The 21727-nt window shown below is 36.1% G+C and overlaps 1 protein-coding gene across 1 annotated transcript in view; it reads left to right on the forward strand.

The window, feature by feature from the left end:
• The first annotated feature begins 284 nt into the window (after positions 1–284).
• The window catches only part of LOC135222523 (probable ATP-dependent RNA helicase vasa-like), a 199351-nt gene continuing 177908 nt past the window's right edge, over positions 285–21727 (forward strand). The window contains exons 1-2 of the mRNA XM_064260609.1: positions 285–422; positions 8357–8545. Coding sequence (XP_064116679.1) covers positions 285–422; positions 8357–8545 — 327 coding nt within the window. The remainder of the gene's footprint in view (positions 423–8356; positions 8546–21727) is intronic.

The following is a 21727-nucleotide window of genomic DNA, read 5'->3' on the forward strand; positions in this document are numbered from 1 at the left end:
GCCCCGTTTGCAGGCGCCAGATACCTCCTGATGATAATCAACTTTTCTCCTAGGTGGCCCGAGGCAATGCCGATGTCAGATGCAACCACCAAAGCATGTGCAGAAGCCCTTCTCCAGCTGGATCAGCCTATTCTTAGTGCCAGACGATATCACGACGGACCGCAGACCTGTCTTCCTGTCGGAGCTGTGGACCTCCCTGGGCTGCCTGATGGGGACGTCACACTACGCTACCACTGCCTACAACCCAGTGGCTAAGAGTCCACTGATCACTGAAGGTGTCCCTAATGGCGCGCTGCACTGGTGAGGAACTGTGGAAAAATTCAGCTACCGTGTGGTCTTCCTCGGCCTCCGGAATGCCCCTTGGGCGAACAGTGAGGCATCACCAGCGGCAAAGGTTTGTGAAGAACCATTGGCAGTCCCAGGCAAGTTCTTCCCGACCAACGCCGATAACGCAGATGTCTCCATCGCCAAGCTTCGGGAGACCGCCGAAAAGTTCACGATCTGCCTAAAGACCTTCTTCGATAGAACCAAACACTTCCTTCCGAAGGCCCTTTAATCCTGCAAACACGTCTTCGTCAGGGAAGACGCCCGCCACTGACAAGGCCCTACCGAGGCCCCTTCCGCATCCTCCGACGCACAAGCAAAGCATACCTCATCTCCATAAATGGTTGCGAGGATTGGATCTCAATAGACAGACTGAAACCTGCCTTCCTGTAGACGAAGACTACGCCGATGCAGATCCCGTATGGCGCCACACACTGCCGCCCCGGCACGAACCAACACCAGAAATCACCAAACTGCCCAGATGTGGCCACAGCCGCACTCAGAAGACAGTTGAACACCCCGAGGATTACCCCCGGGCATGCCGCACACACACACACACACACACACACACACCCCTCCCTAGGACTCCGAGCCAAGGATATACCGAGGCAGATGGTCTTGCACACCCAGGGCTGCCCTCCTCTGGCCTTCATGTTACTGTGAGTAGTGATCAGAATCTTGCTCTTATCATCCACAATTATGCCTTAACTATTGTTTTTTTGAGGGATAGTATTGTAAGGACAATGCATTATCTTCAAATTTATTGTAAAGGTATTCTCCTACTTACGATGGTGTTAGGTTCCGAAAAAACCCTACACTACACAGTAATACGTTTTACACATACGGCATAGTAATTATTAATGTTTCAGTTAATTCTCTAGGTACACTGCATAATGGCTCATGATAATTCAGTACTAAGAGAAACTGAATAACATTAACAAGTTAGCCTAGCGTATACGATGATAGATACAATGGTAAATCGGACTCAGATTTGGACCAATATCGGCATAATTGAGAGATACCTATCAGGCTGCTGACACCTACATATAATTATGGAATAAAAACATAACGAATATGCATCTTTTCCGTGAATCTTTTACAAATCATACATTACTCTTTCCTATTATATTGTATGCATTCTCATATTACATATTATATAAAATACTAATAAAGCGGTCAATGTTTTGGTTTGGAAATCAGCTGATGGCGAATGCAAGTTGATTTTATCGTATTTAACTCAATTCGGAGCAATTTGTTTTGCTTCTAGTTAGCATAAAAGAATATCTGGATACTTAACTTACATGAGACAAGGTCATCTTTTCGTTATAAGATGTGTTATTTTTAGGTTGAAATATGAATTTAATGTCTCGGGAACTAAATTATTTTTTTTTTTGGGGGGTTTTTTTTTTTGTTTTTTTAATTACAATTGCTTTGTGGGCATGTTTATTATGTAAGGAACATACGTGATTCCATTCGCTATTTTCACTTGATTTCTTTGTAGTAAGAGTTTTACTGTTACGTTGTTTACCTTTCAACGGTGTGAAAACAGTAGTAAAACTGTATTCTTTTGATTAAAATAATTCTCTCAACTTTATCTATGGTTGTGATAGATCGGATAAGTTTACGGGAGTTTTATCTTTGTTACCGATGCACAATAACAGTCATTAGCAGCTCAAAAAGTGTTCTCAGCTTCAGCTACAACTTTGTTTAAATTTAACAGTATGTCTCCTTGCTGATCTTTGATCTATAGCAAACAAAAGTATTACCTAAAAATATATCGGTCCTATTATACATAACATCATTTATAACATGAGCGCGGTAATTGTTCACTATCGTACGATGGTTGAAATAAAAGCCAAATGGATGTTATCCAATTCGGTTGTACTTAGCAACACGTTTCTTTTTTTTGAACTAGAAGATGGATAAAGTTAGGCTATTGTAATTTGGTCTCTCTCTCTTGCTGCCTGGTTGTACGTTGCTGGGCTGCACCGTTAGAGCGAAATTTAAAAGTATTTTCAAAGTGTTGTCGTATCAGTATTAATTGCTGACCCCATCTTAAAATTGAACATCGTAAAACGAATTATCATAACTCGAACACTACCTCTACATGTTCCTACAGTCGCATTGTTCTTACATCCATTCGAAAGAGTGTTCAGCTGGCTTCCGCTAATGTATAAATCATGCAACATCATACTCTGTCTACTTTTATATTTATAATTCTCTCTCCAAAGAAACACAAATCAGGTGTCGCCAACCCATTTTTACTCTCGCCCGCATGTTGTGTATATGAATTTCCCTTACCTGTAATAGAGCCAGTACACTTCTACCTGCCTCCTTGTTCACACCCTTGGACTATTTAGTGTTTGAATACAGTTTTGATAAGAAAATGATTTACTCTAATAATTATAGAACCAAACTGTAATATTAAAATATAAATGGCAAAATACATTGAGAATCGGCTGATTGATGTTTATTACCAGAGAATTAATTAGGAAAACAATTTAGCTGCTGAGAGAGAGAGAGAGAGAGAGAGAGAGAGAGAGAGAGAGAGAGAGAGACTGTTAGGTAGGTATGTTATGGCACCATAACTATTATCATCACCTTATGGCGCTGATAACGAATCCGATAACCGAAACTTGCCCCATCATGGCGCCATAAAACCAGATTGCCCTTAACCAAGTCCGCTGATAACCAGGGACTGCTTGTAAAGCAATTAGTGAATTTAGCTCTATTTAGAATTGGCAATTTAATGAATTTTCCACAATAAATATCTATTTGGAGATAAGCTCCACAAAAAAAACAAGTAAAGTGTTTTATGATGAGTTTAGAGCATACGTATTTAAAATATGTAGGTAGTTTGTAGAACGGCGTAACCATTATTACATTGTGTACATTAGTACGTATATACAAAGGAGACTAGGTTTTTTTATATTCTTGAATATACATTTATAATGAAAAAATCACTGTACTGATTACATTACCGTACTGTAATATTAATGTAATCACACCAAAATAAAGTAATCAGTGCATACTCTAAACTTGTAAAGGTTAAACTATTTTATTTTATAATAATGATCCAGCATCAATAACCTAGATGTTCTAAAGGGTCCACGATTATTTAATTACTGAACGGTCCCGAAATATGTGTGATTGGATTGTGCAATTCCCCAATAATGTAGTGTTAGTTTTCAAAAATTTATTTTCTGTATCTGCGGAGCCCTTCAAAGTCTTCCAGTCATGCGCCACAAAACTTGTCCAATCTATTGTCTTTTCAAGTGTTTTAGGTGGGGTGGGGTAATGCGAGAGAAAGATTCCTGCTCAGCCATTAGCTAAGACGAAAGGCTCCGCCTCACGCATTTGTGACGTCATAGTGCAGTGTTTATGTATGATTGGTATCATCATCATCACCATACGTATTATTCAGATCTGCGAAGTGTATTCTGATCATCTGCATCATGTATGCATCTACTAGAAGTTTGAAGAGGAAGACCTATTTTCTCGAAACTAAAAGCTTTTCCTTAAGTTATAGACGAAGGAAAGAGCAACTTCCACATTTTGGCAGCGGTCAACAACTTTAAATCTCTCTTTGCAGTAAGAATTTTTGTTGTCTAGGTTAACTTGTTTTGACTAACTTTTAGCATTGGATCATTTATATTTTTCTATTATTGAAATAGGTTTTAATTAGAATTATTAGAGAGAGAGAGATTGTCATTTCATGTTGAATTTTGAAGTTTTATTTCTTTTTTAGAAATCGTAATTTCATATCAAATTTTGAATTTTCATCAGTTCTTTTTTATCGTAGAATAAATTTAGATGAAAATGATTACATAGTGAACGTGACGGACAAAGAAACTGAGACGGGCACTCATAACCAAGATTGTTAGGCCTAGCGGGAATGAAGATACGCATGATCAGCCAGTCCCTGAAACCTCAAATGGTTCACAAAGCCTTCCCTCAGCAGAAGAATTCTTCACGGAGGAGGAGATAGAGGAGTTTGAAGGTTTTTGGCAGAGGATAGGTAGAGGAAATTCCATCCAAAAGGTTTTGTATAAAGGAAATGATTGTATCGTATAGTACTCTGCACCCAATGGTGGCAGTTTTACGTGTGGGAGTTTTCACCATTCTGGGCGGGTGTGATTTTAAACTTTCAAGTTATTAAAACCCTTTTAATTGTTTTATTTATGTATAAGAAAAGTTTCATATTCGAAAAAATACAGTATAGTTCATAGAAAGTATTTGAAAATGGGTAGTAAAAAAAGTTTGACTGGGTAAGTTGCCCGTTGCCTTGGCCCTAATGGAATTATTCCCATGAGGTAAGTGTATCAAAATCTGCAATTTTCCAGTTCTGCAAGGCCATGGATCGACCAGATTCCTGCATAATTGATGACCGTACTGTATGAAAAGCTCAATATAGAACTCCATAAAAGATTTCTAACCCTTCCCTGGGTTCATCTTCAGTCCCTGAAGGGCTCATGTTCAGTCCCATGGATTGAAGGTGAACCCAGTGAAGGATTAAAAAGCTTTTATGATGTTTCCACACAAGCTTTTAAGTTATATTTTGGACCCTTTAGAACTTTTTATGAACTCTCGTGATAAAGAGTTTTTCCCCAATAACCCTAGATATTGTGACACCAGTGTAATAGCCACAAGTTAACCTTGACTGTGAGGCATCTGCTTGGGAATGTTAGGACAAGCACCTCTCTTGGGCATGTGATAGATGGACATTTTGTCTTTGCAATGATTCTTGGGTGCATTGTAATTTAGAGCAGCTAGTAGTTGTTTTCTAGGGAGGAAGGCCTCCTCAAAATCAAGTCATTTACAGTACAGTTTATGTATACGTATTGTATGGTAGGTAATATATATATATATACAGCTATGATTGTTTTTATATAATTTCTTATATGAAACTCCTTTTAAACTTGAATTTTCTTTTAGTGCTCTATTTAATTGTATTAGGGCACAATAACCTAGATGAGACACCAGTTTAGTAGATATAAATAAGTCACCCCTTGGGTCTGGTTGTGTCTGGACAATGTTGAGACCTTGATAAGTTGAATCGTGAGATTAGTGAATAAAAAAATAAGGAAATACCTGGCAAGAGTGGTGGAACTAACTGGCTGCAAATAAGATGAAAGAGATAAAAATTGATTTTCCATAGTGGGTTGGACACCTAGACATCCAGATATCCAGATATCATGTGAGTCACCCATGGTTTGTGGATGCTTTTGCTCTCTAGCCTAATTGCAGTGACTTTACTGTAAGGGGTTTGTTTATGAGTGCCCCAGTCTTGGGGATCTGAGAAAGTAATTTTTTCACCAGGCTGCTGGTGAGGATCACAGTTCAGGATTCTAGGAGAGATTATAAGCTGTAATGTAGAGGATATTTTTTAATTTGTTGTAGTAGCGTGCCATATACAACAAATTTGTTATAATTACATTTGATGTGGAAATATAAACTAATGCAACAAAATTAAGTCAGATCTATAAGTTTTACCAGCTGGTGTATGGAATTTGGCCACCTGTCACTAGTAATCATAAGGCCAGATGACTCCCAGTTACTTAACCCTCTTACGCCGATTGGACGTATTAAACGTCGAGTCAAAATGTCTCCTGTATGCCGATTGGACGTATCATACGTCGGCTCCAAAAAGTTTTTTTTTTAAAAATTCGCGGAAAAATACTTATAGGCCTACCAGCCAAAAACTTTTTGTATCGCGCCTTGGGGGATGCTGGGAGTTCACGGATCAAGGCGTTGTTTTGTTTACAATCGCTACGCAGGCGTGCAAGCGCGAATTTCTTTCTTATCGCACTAAAAAGTATCAGTGGCACATCTCGGAAATTATTTCGTCACTTTGACATAATTTTTGCGCCATTTTAAATTATCCTTTACATGAAGTATTATATATGAAAATGTGCACAATTTCATGTAAAATACAACAAAAAAATACTCATGATTTTAGCTCTTTATGAGTTTTGAAATATTTTCATATAAATAACGATAAGTGCAAAAATTTCAACCTTCGGTCAACTTTGACTCTACAGAAATGGTCGAGAAACGCAATTGTAAGCTAAAATTCTTATATTATAGTAATATTCAATCATTTGCCTTCATTTTGCAACAAATTGGACGTCTCTAGCACAATATTTCGATTTATGGTGAATTTATGAAAAAACTTTTTCCTCGTTCGTTCGATAAACTCTTCCGATAAATTTTTTCGTGCGATGTCCTAATGTTTGCACCCTTTTAAATTTGCCGTTACATAAAGTTTTATATATGGAAATGTGCGCAATTTCATGCACAATACAACAAAAAACAACCCAGGTTTGTAGCTTTTATCAGTTTTGAAATATTTTCATATAAATAACGTTAAGTGCAAAAATTTCAACTTTCGGTCAACTTTGACTCTACCGAAATGGTCGAAAAACGCAATTGTAAGCTAAAACTCTTATATTCTAGTAATATTCAATCATTTACCTTCATTTTGCAACGACTTGGAATTCTCTAGCACAATATTTTGATTTATGGTGAATTTATGAAAAAAAAAAAAAAAAAATTTTTCCTTACGTTCGCGCGGTAACTCTTCCGAAAAAATCAGAATTTTTTTGTGCGATTGTCGAAATGTTTGCACCATTTAAAATTAGCTGTTACATAAAGTTTTATATATTGAAAATGTGCGCAATTTTATGTAGAATACAACTAAAAATGATTGAAGGTTTTAGCTTTTCTCTTTTTTTTCGAAATATTTGCATATAAATCACGATAATAGAAAAAAACCACGTTCGGTCAAATTTGACTCTACCGAAATAGTTGAAAAACGCAATTGTAATCTAAAACTCTTACGGCCTAGTAATATTCCGTCATTTTTCTTCATTTTGAAACAAATTTGAAGTCTCTAAAACAATATTGTGATTTATGGTGAATTTTTGAAAAATATATTTACCTTCACACCGCGCGCCGATTCGCGGCCGCAAGTCTCCGAAATACGTACATCGCATTATCTTAATATTTGCTCCTTTTCATATTAGCCTTTTTATAGAGTTTCATATATCAAAATGTGCGCAAATTCATGAAAAATACAATAAAAAATAATTGAAGGTTGTGGCTTTTTCCATCTCCGAAATATGTGCATATAAAAAATATATATATAAAAATTTCGACATTCGGTGAAATTTAACCCGTCCGAAATGGTAGAAATCTGCAATTCTAATCTAAAACTCTTACAGTATCGTAATATTCAATCATTTGTCTTAATTTTGAAACAAATTGGAAGTCTCTAGAACAATATTTAGAATTACGGTGAATTTTTGAAAATAACATTTTTTTACGTCCGCGCGTTACGAATTCGTACATCATTTTGTGAATAATATTTTTCCGGTGTTGCTTTTATTGTTTTACTATGTATTATATATCAAAAGGATTGCAATTTAGTGTACAATACAACGAAAAAAAATTACTCGTTAGCTTTGACCGTTTTTTGCACAGCGTGATTTGAATACAATTATCTATGAATTTTTTTTTCGCTACCATATCTCGCATTATTTACATATGATAATGATATTATTTTTCATTTCTGATGATTGCATACTAAATTTCAGGCAATGAGAAAAAAATGAGCCAAAAATGAACTCTTAATCTTCAAAACCAAGCGCGCTGTGATTTTTTGAAAACATTATTTTTTCCGCTTCCGCGCTCACTCCAAACCGGCGCCGACATACAGGAGAGGTTTTGATTTTTAGGGCTTTGGCGTAAGAGGGTTAATTGATAAGTTTTCTCTGAAAATTTGATTTTTTAAAATTTAATGAGTATATAGAGTATTTCAGAATTATTAGAACTTGGGTGTCTGTACTTATCCTTTAAAAATGCCCCATCGTCAGATTTTCCATGCAGTGCCTTCAATACTGTATACCATAAATTGTCCTGTTATTGTTGTAGAACACCTGTAAAATGATTTTTCAATGTTTAAAAAATTGTTCAATCCACAGCTATATTGTAAATTCTTTGATGGTTTACAACCAATTTATCTGCTTTACAGGTATCTGGTGATGGGATTATTCCAAGTAGAGTTAATAGCTTTGAAGAAATGACTATTCAGAATATTCTTCTTGAGAATATTCAGAAAGCTAAGTATAACAAGCCAACGCCTATTCAGTCAGCTGCTGTACCCATATTAATAAGTGGAAGGGATATCATGGGTTGTGCTCAGACTGGTTCAGGAAAGACTGTAAGAAAAACATAACTAAATTTTGGTTTGTGAATATAGCTTTTAAGTCTATTGGCAATTATCACTTTAAGAATGCACAGTAATTTTAGCTCACATTTTATGCATGGCTTGCTCTTAATATCATGTTTTATGTAAGTAACTTGCCCATTAATTACTTAGCTAAGAGTTTCTACTCGACGGCCGCTTGAATTTTGTAATTTTTTTTTTTTTTTTTTTTCATATAGGTGACAAGACCCCGCCCACTTTGGGGTAAGAAACCAGGAACAACCCAGCCAATAGTTCAATTTGTTTCTGCCACTTGTAATGTCCACATACTTTGTTGACAAGGCAGCTTGGTCTTGGAATAATTGATTCTTTTCATTTGGTGAATTAGGTTTGTGACCTGATTGCTGATTAGGTATGTCCAACACTAGCTCTTCTAGTTTCCGGCACTACAGCAAAGGCTGCAATACCTAGATGACCAAATTCACATACTACTCTCATACCCTTTGCACCAGTTGCAGAGGGAAAGTATGTATGTACAGTTAATTTAACATTACAAGTGCATGGAATGCGGTGAACAAAAATGGAAGACATTAGATTAATTGGTTAAATTACAGAGAGACTGGAAATGGAAGGCAGCTGCTAAAGCCAGTGGGAAAATTGTAACTAGCCAGACAATGACTTCTCAATCTGGTAATATTGATGCACTTGTTTTCTCTCATCTACTAGGACGGCCAAGGTCCTACACCTACCATTAACGGCCAAGCAGTCATTTTGACTTTATAGAAAACTAATTACCCAAAGAAATTAGTGTAGTAGTTCTGTAGCCAATTAATCTGAATGCAATATCCATGTATTGACACTTGCAAAATTGAGAATATTAAAATACATGCACAGGACAACGTCTGGAAGGGCACCTTGTGGAATAATTACATGCCATTTGGTCAAGTACATCTACTCCAAATTTTGTTGCATTGTAATAGTACACAACCGTTTCTGGCTGCTTCTGTCCACATCTGACTGAAACAGTGCGATGAAGTGAACTGAGCATGAAGACAGTCTTGTTTTTCTTGCTTTGGTATATTGTCAATGTTGTATCCTTATACTTCAGCAGATATGTATCATACAGTTGACCTTTCCATGACTTCATTTGAGATGGAATTTCTCTACAGGCTCTGTTCATTGTGCCAACAATACTGGTGTTTTTTAACTTTCAAATGTTCAGAAAATTGAAGTGACGTGAAAAAATTGTCAGTTGTGACATTTATACCTTTCCCAGTGAATGGTTCCATTAGTCTTAGCACAACATGAGCTTATCTGGTAAGGGCTGGTTTGCTGGTCAAAATTCATCTTTTCCAAATTAAGGAAATGCATTTAACATATACTTTGATTCTGTATCAGTAGCCATCCAAAACTTTATTCCAAATTTGTCTGGTTCATTTCCCATATACTATAGAATACTGTAGAAAAGGACATCTGCAGTTTGATGGAAAAAGTTGTTCATCAATTGTGATATTCTCGGGTGTCTTATAAGCGGCTCTGCAATTCCCAATGAATCTATCCCACACTTCAGAAATATGAGCAAATTTAGCTGTACATAAATGTTCTGACCTCATTGTTTTTATGTCAAATCTTATAAATTGCATCATCTTTGAATGTGATGTGGCATTTATCCCTGAAAAAGGGTGGACCCCATTTTCTTGACCATAAATGATCAATTGACTGATACTTTCCCAATATCCCTTGAGCATGCATGATTCTAATTACTGCTAGAATTTATTCATGAGATACTTTGTAATCACAGTTTTTCAAGACTTCTGCCTTGAGCTTCAATATACTTCCTGATGTGTTGAATGATAAAATCAATAAGTATCCCAAACGCACTCGTGTAGCTGCTTTTTTCTACAAGACGTTTGCAAATGATGGGGCCAAGAGTTTTCCCTCAATATGTTTTGCTGAGAAAATCTTCCACAATCTTCAGCTGCTTGAGATACTACTTGCCACACCGTACCACATTTAGCTCGAATCTTGTTTGGTGATGAATCCTTGTCTTAAGAAGGGAGTTCCTCTGTAAAAAGTAAGGAATATATATAAAGAATACAGGAAGAAAAATTACACAGTAGGCTAATATTTCAATAAAGTATAATAAGCACGATAAAAATAATAATAACAAAACATTAAATATAAGCAAGCATGGTAAAGTTCCAATGGCAAGAAACAGCTATTTTGTAAGATTTCCAGGCATCAGAAGAATCGAAGGGAATATTAATCATGATTCTGTAATCTCTAGGCTTACTGAAATTAAGCTGTAATAAAATTCGATCTTGTGTGGCCCCTACAAAGTTTCATAGCCAAGTTTCTCATGTGCATTCACTAGGGTTAATGATAAATCTTTAATAGGCAAGAGGTGCGGCGAAAGAACTCCCTTTGTAGCCAGCGTAATTGCTTCGACATAATCTTTGGATTTTTCAATAAAATGTGAAATTTTCCCATGAATATGATTACTTTTGAACTGTAATATGCTAATGTTGCAAGTAAATATTCCATATCCATGATCTGATTTATATTACTAGAATGCTCGTTTACCAATGTCATAAACTGATTTGACTCTATTGTCTGTGAAGTTCAGAGAAAATTAATTAATTTTGATGTAGAAATTCTATTCTCTTATTTTGTTCATTAATTTTTAGACAATTTGCAATTTCCAAACCTAAACTTGCAACGGACCCAAAAATATTGAGCACCGCGAATAAGAACGGGTTACGTCTTTCTACGTTATTATGACCTACAGTCCACATAAGAAGTTCAAGAGCTAAGCATTCCGCTTCAGCTGTCTTGTTTTGCAAATCATAAGATAACATCTCTGCTACAGACAAAATCTGTGCAAGCGGATTCTCTGGGTTGAAAGGAAAATGGCGCTTGTGCAATTGACCCAGTGATTCAGCTAAATGCGATAAGTCACTTTTAAGACTAATGACATCATCTTCTGGCAAGAAAAATGCTCGCAAGTCAACTTCAAGAATTACGTTACTCTTTGTAATAAATACACCTCAGTTCTCTCAATGATAGAGCCATTTGTAAATTGGATATTTTTCATTTTAACACTCTGCCCACACGAGAAGAATGTCTGAAAAAACAGTACCAATCCGAACAATATAAGTTTCATGTTGGAAACCTGCAAATAGTAAAATATATGTAATTACTCATGTTAACCCTTAAACGCCGAAGCGGTATTTTAAAAATCGTTTCCCGTATGCCGGCAGCGTTCGCGAGTGAGCGCCGAAGCGGAAAAATAGTTTTTTTCAAAAAATCACAGCACGCTTAGTTTTCAAGATGAAGAGTTTATTTTTGGCTCCTTTTTTTGTCATTGCCTGAAGTTTAGTATGCAACCATCAGAAATGAAAAAAAATATAATCATCATATATAAATATTGGGATATATGACAGCGCGAAAAAAAAATTGTTCATTAATTATATACAAATTGTGCTGTGAGCAAAACGGTTAAAGCTAACGAGTTAATTATTTTTTCGTTGTATTGTACACTAAATTGCAATTAATTTGGTATATAACACATTGTAAAACGTAAAACGATCAAGGCAACACAGAGAAAATATCAATATGATGCATGAATTCATAACGCGGGGACATAAAAAAGATTTTTTCAAAAATTCACCATAAATTGAAATATTGTGCTAGAGACTTCCCGTTTGTTGCAAAATGTAGGTAATTGATTGAATATAACTAGACTGTAAGTGTTGTAGCTTACAATTGCAGTTTTTGACCATTTCGGTCGAGTTAAAGTTGACCGTAGGACGAATTTTATCTATTTATCGTTATATGAAAATATTTCAAAACTGATAAAAGCTACAACCATGAGTTATTGAATGTTGTATTCTACATGAAATTGCGCACATTTTCATATATAAAACTTTATGTAACGGCTAATTTAAAATGGTGCAAACTTTACGACAATCAGACGAAAAAATTTGAGTTTTTCGGAAGAGTTCCCGCGCGGACGTAAGGAAAACTTTTTTTTTTTTTTTTTTTTTTTTTTTTTTTTTTTTTTTTTTTTTTTTTCTTTTTTTTTTTTTTTTTTTTTTTTTTTTTTTTTTTTTTTTTTTTTTTTTTTTTTTTTCAAATTCACCATAAATCGAAATAATGTGCTAGAGACTTCCAATTTGTTGCAAACTAAAGGTAATTGATTGAATATTACTAGAATATAAGAGTTTTAGCTTACAATTGCGTTTTTTTACCATTTGGGTTGAGTCAAAGTTGACTGAAGGTTGAAATTTTGGCTGTAAATGATGACTTCTGTAAGAGGGATTTTTTTTTTTTTTTTTTTTTTTTTTTTTTTTTTTTTTTTTTTGTTTGTATGTGCCTCTCCTTTCACGTGTTATGATTTGCATAGCCGTCTGTTAGTCTTGTTATGACTCGCCTTTGCTAACTTTCCTGTACGTTTTCCTTTCTTGTTAAGCCTTTCTTTGGGATCGTTTAGTGCTGCCATCAAATGTAAGGAAAGGAACTTTTCTTTTATATTTATCCTATTCAGCTGTCACCTCTGTAATGGCTTTTTTTTTTTTTTTGCCACCAGTGTATTGTAGTCTTTTTATATGTTATTGTAGATTGCAGATTCTCTGGATTCTTTCCAAGTCTCTAGATACCGAAGAGACAGTGAAGTTTTTCATACTACTTTCACACAAAATAAAATATACGTGATTGAAAAACAAAAAACAACTTAAGTTTGCACTGAGGTGTTGTAATGTGATGACCTATTGATGTTTGAAGCCTTTCATCCCCATGGCTGGTAAGGCACACACACTCACCATGTCGTTGCGAGTTTGCTTCTCTGGTTCTCTGCTTGTCTGCGTCTTCTGTCTACCTCTTCAAAGAAATCCCTCCTTCAGTAGTAGGCGGCGGACTTTATCTGTTGCAGCCTTCTGGTCTTCCTGATTGGTGGGTGATTAATGATGACGTCTATAGTACCATAGATATAAAAGCCTAGATGCCGCATCGGCCGGCCGGACATACGTCAACAAGTCCGCCATCTTGGCGCGGTAATTCAAACAATGCAGCAGGCTGCAGTATATGACGTTTTTCCGCCACTATTCGCTTAATATTGCACGGATTTTTCTTGTCTGATGGCTCGTTACAAAGCTTACATAATTCCCTACAAGGATCTTATGAAATAAAGTTGTTCCTTATTGTTAGAAAGTTAACTTGCCATGACTTTGTTTTAGCAGGTAGGGGGAAGGATGGGGCTAGTTGTACACAAATGTTAATATTTACCCATAACTATTGCTGTAAACAATAATTTGAAATGCTGTGATAAGACAGATGACTAAAGTAGGCCTACAGCTATAGATCTGTGCAACTTAAGTAAAATCTTTGTCTCTCGAAGTGCTCTGTTAAAAAATCCCCCAATATAATTTTTGGCACAGGCCTACAAGTTTAAGTCATAAAACTGTAGGGTTGAGCCTAAAATAAACTACAGTAGGCCCTAGAATAACTAGGATTTCTGTGTTATCTAGCCTTTGCATCTCTGCCTGCTCCTTTGAGCCTGGGTGGGGTGGGGGTTCTTCCATTTTTTTGGAACGGGATGCTCCTCAGTGAATTCTGACCTCTAGACCTGGCTTTGGAAAATTTAGCGGGTATCAAGAGACCTCGTCTAGTGGCAAAAGTGACCTATCTCTAGACCTAATTTTATATGGTGAAGTAATTATATAGAACTTAAATTTTTCACAAAACTACCTTTAATTTGCTCGGACTTAGATATATCATTATGGCAAGCATTAACAGTTCAATATAGCTCATCTCTAGACCTGTGTTGTCAAGGACCCAAATTATTATACCTTATTTGGGATAAGGGCCTGGGCCATCTCTATACTTCTATAGACCAAAATTGCCAAAATGAGCCAATCCTGACGAGCAACCCTGTATACCCGGTCATAGTAATAAAAAAAAAAAAAAAAAAACAGCCTTTCAGCCTAGACCACAATCATAAGGCCAGTTTAATTTTTTTTCAGCTAACTGTTCATTGGTTTGGTCACACATGTATAAATTTAAAGCTGTGGGTGGCCTTATGGGTCATTAACCCTTAAACGCCAACTGGACGTATTTTACGTCTACATTTTTTGTGTTTCGGGTGCCGACTGGATGTATTTTACGTCGACATACAAAAGTTTTTTTAAAAATTCGCGGAAAAATACTTTTAGGCCTACCAGCCGAAAACTCTTGAATCACACGCCTTGGGGGATGCTGGGAGTTCACGGATCAAGGTGTTGTTTTGTTTACAATTGTTACGCAGGCGCGCAAGCGCGAATTTCTTTCTTGCCGCACTAAAAAGTATCTGTGACACATCTCGGAAATTATTTCGTCACTTTGACATAATTTTTTTACCATTTTAAATTAGCCGTTACATAGAGTATTATATATGAAAATGTGCGCATTTTTATGTAGAATACAACAAAAAAATACTCATGATTGTAGCTTTTATCAGTTTTGAGATATTTTCATATAAATAACGATAAGTGCCAAAATTTCAAACCTTGGTCAACTTTGACTCTACCGAAATGGTCGAAAAAACGCAATTGTAAGCTAAAACTCTTATATTTTTAGTAATATTCAATCATTTAACTTAATTTTGCAACTAATTGGAAGTCTCTAGCACAATATTTCGATTTATGGTGAATTTATGAAAAAACTTTTTCCTTACGTCCACGCGGTAACTCTTCCGAAAATAATCATACATGCGATTGTGGTAATGTTTGCACCATTTTAAATTAGCCGTTACATAAAGTTTTATATATGAAAATGTGCGCAATTTCATGCAAAATACAACTAAAAAACAACCCATGGTTGTAGCTTTTATCAATTTTTGAAATATTTTCATATAAAAATGATAAGTGACAGATTTTCAACCTTCGGTCAATTTGACTCTACCGAAATGGTCGAAAAATGCAATTGTAAACTAAAACGCTTATATTCTAGTAATATTCAAGCATTTACCTTCATTTTGCAACAAATTGGAAGTCTCTAGCACAATATTTCAATTTATGGTGAATTTATGAAAAAATAACATTTTCTTTACGTCCGTGCGGTAACTCTTCCGAAAAAATCATACATGCGATTGTGGTAATGTTTGCACCACCATTTAAATTAGCCGTTACATAACGTTTTATATATTGAAAATGTGCGCAATTTCATGTATAATACAACAAAAAATAGTTGAAGGGTGTAGCTTTTCTCATTTTCGAAATATTTGCATATAAATCACGATAAGAAAGAAAAAAAAACCACGTTCGGTCAAATTTGACTCTACCCACCGAAATGGTCGAAAAAAAAAAAGCAATTGTAAGATAAAACTCTTACAGTCTAGTAATATTCAGTCATTTATCTTTCATCGTGAAACAAATTCGAAGTCTCTAGCACAATATTTAAATTTATGGTGAATTTTTAAAAAAACTTTCCTTCCCACCGCGCGCGGATTCTCCGCCACAAATCTCCGAAATGCGTAAGTCCCATTCTCGGAATATTTGCTCCATTTCATATTAGGCATTTCATAGAGTTTTATATATGAAAATGTGCGCAATTTCATGTAGAATAAACAAAAAACTAAAAATATTTGAAAGTTGTAGCTTTTCTTATTTCCGAAATAATTGCATATAAAATATATATATAAAAATTTGACATTTGGTCAACTTTAACTCATCAGATATGGTCGAAAACGGCATTTGTAAGCTAATATTCTTACAGTATCGTAATATTCAATCATTTGTCTTCATTTTGAAAGAAAATTGGAAGTCTCTAGGACTAATATTTGAGTTTTATGGTGAATTTTTGAAAAAAATGTGTTTACGTCCGCGCGTTACGAATTCATGCATTATTTTGTGATAATATTTTCTGTGTGTTGCTTTTATTGTTTTACAATTTGTTATATACCAAAATGATCGCAATTTAGTGTACATAACAACGAAAAAAAATTAAAACTTGTTATCTTTAACCGTTTTGCGCGTAGTGCGATTTGAATACAATTATATATGAAATTTCGTTTTTGCGCTATCTTATATCGCATTATTTATATATGATAATGATAATTTTTTTCATTTCTGATGGTTGCATACTAAACTTCAGGCAATGACAAAAAAAGGAGCCAAAAATGAACTCTTAATCTTCAAAACTAAGCGCGCTATGATTTTTTGAAAAAAATATTTTTTCCGCTTCCACGCTCACTCTGAAACGTCTCCGGCACACGGGGGAGATTTTTTTTTTACCGCTTCGGCGTTTAAGGGTTAAGCCTATACTTTGAAGTAACAACTCTCAAAATGTATTGCACAATGATTTATTTTCATGATATTTGTTCTTACATTGAATGTATATATAACATTTATTGTACATCTGTGCATTTATTTATAAATATTTCCCAGCAATTTAAACAAAAAGTTTTTTTTCATTGCTGTTTCCAACAGTTTAATGAATATTACATTGTAATGGTAATCTATATGCATTGATATGAATTCAGCGGCTATATCAAAACATCAATAAAAACTCATTAGTGCCTTGCTTGGCCATTTAGTTCTTATTACAAGGACCAGATAACACTAATATTACATAGCTATAATGCAGTGAAAAGAAATCTAGAAACATCAAATTAGTGTCCAACATTTTACCCTATTGACCTCAATGGCACCTTAAACAATATTGTTTTAAAACCATTTTTTTCGTAGGCTGTCTTATCACAGCATTTCAAATTATTGTTTACAGCAATAGTTATGGGTAAATATAAACATTTGTGTACAACTAGCCCCCTTCCCCCTACCTGCGAAAACAAAGTCATTGTAAGTTAACTTTCAAACAATAAGGAACAACTTTATTTTATTAGATCCTTGTAGGGAATTATGTAAGCTTTGTAACGAGCCATCAGACAAGAAAATCCGTGCAATATTAAGCGAATAGTGGCGAAAAAACGTCAATATACTGCAGCCTGCTGCATTGTTTGAATTACCGCCCCAAGATGGCGGGCCTGATGACGTGTGCCAGCCTATTCAGCTAGCACCCCGATGTGGCATCTAGGCTTTTATATCTATGTATAGTACACCCTGTTTGGGTGTAATTACTACTTCAACACCTCCCTCAGGTGTGATTACTGACGTCACCGGAATTGTCCAGGCTCTGGTGGAAGGTTAAAGGATGTTTCAATAGCTTTATCGTACGAAGTCAAATGTAATCTTAAATTGCCACCAGTATGACAAACCCCTCTATCTGTTTGGGTTATTTTGTTGCCAGCCTCTCTCTCTCTCTCTCTCTCTCTCTCTCTCTCTCTCTCTCTCTCTCTCTCTCTCTCTCTCTCTCTCTCATGCTATTTTCCCTAACATTATACTTGATCATTACTTTTGCACATATCATCATTTACTGCCTGCAGTTCTTTTGGCGGGTCAAAGAGTCTCTCGTCAACATCTCTCCATGTAGTCAGATGAAGTGTTGTTTTCCATGTTGGCAAACTCCTCGCTATCAGGAACATTTTCATTTTCATCAATTGTTGATTCCTGTAAGGTCTCCCTGTGAAGGGCAAATGTCAAGGGACACTTAATATTTGTGAAGCCGTCCGCAAATCTTTTTTTGATGAAGCCATTGTAGGAAGCCTTTATTTATTTGGAACTAGTTTTGAAGTTGGTTGGGTGAGACAGACATAACTGGTGCAAAGTTTTTGTTTATTTGTTTGATCTTTTCTTTATTTGGTTTGGTTTATTTTATATCCTTCTTCATTTCTTGCTTTATTTATTATTAATGGTATAGTCTCTCAGGAGTGTTTAAATGAGGCGCAGTGCAAGTTTCTTCATTCATTCTCACTAGAATGGTACAGTAACAATTATAACTTATAACAATCAGGACTGCAAATCGAAAAATAAAGTTTCTCTTGACTGCTACAGCTCTGGGAAGTCTGACTTCTTTCTGGGATGGCGGCTCCTGCTGTTCTTCCGCAACTGATGCTCTCCTTTACAGCAGCTGTCCTTCTTGAAGATTCTACAAGGTAGAATGTCCCACCTAGAATAGGCAGGGTATAAGCTTTTGCCCCACCTGTTTGTCATTCATATTGGTTGTAGGTTATCTAATGCCCTCATTAAGGCGTGATCCATTGACTTAATTCCTCCCCTTGTGGGTGGAACTTATGTTGTCACCGGAACTGTCGAGTTTCCAGCGCGAGTGTAGAGGTCAGGTCACAGGTGAAGATTTTTATGGGAGCGAGGAGATTAAAACTTTGCGCGTGTTATGGCCTACTGTTCAAGATTATGGCCTACTGTTCAAGACTCATGTGACTAATTCTCTCTCTCTCTCTCTCTCTCTCTCTCTCTCTCTCTCTCTCTCTATCATATTTACGCTATTCCGATCTGACATTCTCCTAGCTATCATTATATCATTCGGTCACCTACCACCATTGTATTCAATGTTTTTATATACATAACAATGTTGGACATAGTAAGAATGATAAAATTACCAATAAATGTATATATAAAAATTTTATCCCCAACTGTGGAGGAACAAAAGATACCAGTTCATCCAAATATGATTTAAAATAATCATAGTAAACATAAAATCATAAGCATAATAAATGAACACTCAAAATACTAACATCTGAAAACAATAATATATAAGAAATGATGTGGAAATTAAATGTCAATTTTGGTTCATTTCTTTTCATTTTTCAGCTTCTATCATATCTTTTTGCTAATCAAATGCCTCACTATTATGATAAACAAAACACTAGTGACTACTATTACCACCAGATTTACCAATGATAAAACTGGAGATATCTGTTGTTTATAGAAAAAATAGTCATCAACATAGTTCAAGTTTTCAAGTTTTAATTGAGACAATTAAACTTGTCTATTTCATGTGTAATTCTTATATGGCACGTTTGTTGAATGGTATTCAGTGAAAAGGTGCGGGTCATAGTCTAATTGATTTGCTGTAAGTTACAGGTATTCTCCTACTTACGATGGGGTTAGGTTCCGAAAAAACCCATCGTAAAGTTGAGAAAATCGTATCTCGGATATAGCCTAGCCTACACTAAGTTAATCAGTACCATATAGGCTAGGCTATATACACATATATGGAAGATTAGCCTACAACTACACAAGTATACCTATACATATAAGGTGGTAGTAATTATTATATCAGCTAGTTCGGGTGTTTCAATGCAGATTGACTTATGATAATTAAGTATAAAAGAAACTTAATAATAAGAACAAGGATCAGACTGTAGCGTAAAGGGTACTCACCAAGATTCGGTCCGTTGTCGGCATACGTGATCGGTGTCAGGCTGTTCATGGCTACTATAACTAAAGATCGGAAGAGGAGGATGATGATAAAGCAGCAGGATCATCAATTCGCTCTTCCTCAGATAAAATTTCTTCTTCTGTAAGTTCAGGTGTCTCGAGGAAACAACTGTTCCGAGACGTACAGGATCGAGTCTCAAGTGAGGGGGTAGGGCTGGGGGAAGCGGAATGCACTGGAGTCGTTCTCTTGAAGAAAAAATCCATTGTAGGTTGCACAGTGCGTTTTTCCGTTCTTCATAAATTAATCGGTAACATGCAACACTGTCTTGATGAGCCCTCTGAACTTTGGCAAACCGTTCCTCGTCCCCATCCATTTCACTTAAAAGTTTCAGTCCTTGATCAAATAAAGCAACGCCTCTGCCAGTTTTTTAGTCGTAAACGTTCGCTCCGGCTCTTTTATTTCTTCTTCCTCTTCTGCTTTTTTTTTTCTCTTCTGCAAGTGCAATTAAATCCTCTGCCGTTAGCTCTACATCTTGCCCATCTATAAGTTCTTGGATATCTTCCTCGTCAATTTTTAAATCTAAACTTTTCCCAAGTATCAAGATCTTTTATTGATTTCCACTTCTTCTTCATTCTGATCGAAACCTTTAAACGAGTTCACATACACTTTCAGCAGATTTTTCCAGACCCCATTCATACACTCTTTCTTTACCTCCTTCCACGCCCTTCCAATGTTCATAATGGAGTTAAGAACACTAAATTCTTTTCCAGAAAGTTCTGAGATCTTTCTCCTCGTTATCCGTAGCCTGAACAGCCTGCGCAAACGTGTTCCGAAGATAATACGCCTTGAACGTAGCCACAGCACCCTGATCCATGGGTTGTATGAGAGAAGTTGTGTTTGGTGGCAGAAACACAACTTTTACATTCTCGTTAATACTATCTCCGATGTGCTGAGGGTGGCCAGGAGCATTGTCGAGAATCAGAAGAATTTTGAAGGGGATGTTATTTTTCCTACAATGATCTTTCACTTCCGGAATGAAGCAATGAACGAACCAGTCCTCGAACAATATTGCAGTCATCCAAGCTTTTTTATTATGACGGTAATGCACAGGAAGTGTCTGCTTGTCGATGTTTTTTAAAGCCCTTGGATTTTCTGAGTGATAAATCATAAAGGGCTTAAGTTTATACCCAGCCACATTTCCCCCAAGCAGAAGAGTCAATCGATCCTTGTATGCCTTAAACCCGGGCATCACCGTGCTTCTTTGTGGATGTAGGACCGTTGTGGCATACGTTTCCAATAAAGTCCGGTTTCGTCAACATTAAAGATTTGCTCTGGCAAGTAGCCTTCATTAACGACGATCTCGTTTAAAACATCCTTAAATTTAGCGGCCCCGTCGGCATCAGCGCTTGCTGCTTCACACGCTAATTTTCACACTGTGAAAATTATGGCGGTTCTTGAAACGACGAAACCATCCAGCACTTGCTGCAAAACTTTTGTTGTGGTTATCATCATAATTCTTCTTCAGCTCTTCAAAAAGCATGCGCGCCTTTGTCTGAAATGGTTAAGAGGGTGAGCGGCATTACGCTTTTGTATTTGATCCTCCATCCACGTGACCAGTAATTGCTCCATTTCTTTTCCAAAGGCCCTATCCTCTTCTTTGATATAACCGTTGAATGAACTGAAGCAGATGCCTTTACAGCATCCATTACGCGTTTCTTGTCCTTGAGGATGGTGGATACCGTCGATTGCGATAAACGTTCGTCACGTGCGATAACCATACTGCCTTTCCCGCTTCACGCTGGTTTATTATTTTCAGTTTCTGCTCCAAAGTGATGGATTTGCCTCTTCTTTTTTGCACTACCAGCAGGACACCTATTTGGTTGTTTGGCAGACATAGTTTTTTTTGTTTTAATTTTCGGTACTTAA

This window comes from Macrobrachium nipponense, chromosome 3 (genome assembly GCF_015104395.2).
Source record: "Macrobrachium nipponense isolate FS-2020 chromosome 3, ASM1510439v2, whole genome shotgun sequence".
NCBI lineage: Eukaryota > Metazoa > Arthropoda > Malacostraca > Decapoda > Palaemonidae > Macrobrachium > Macrobrachium nipponense.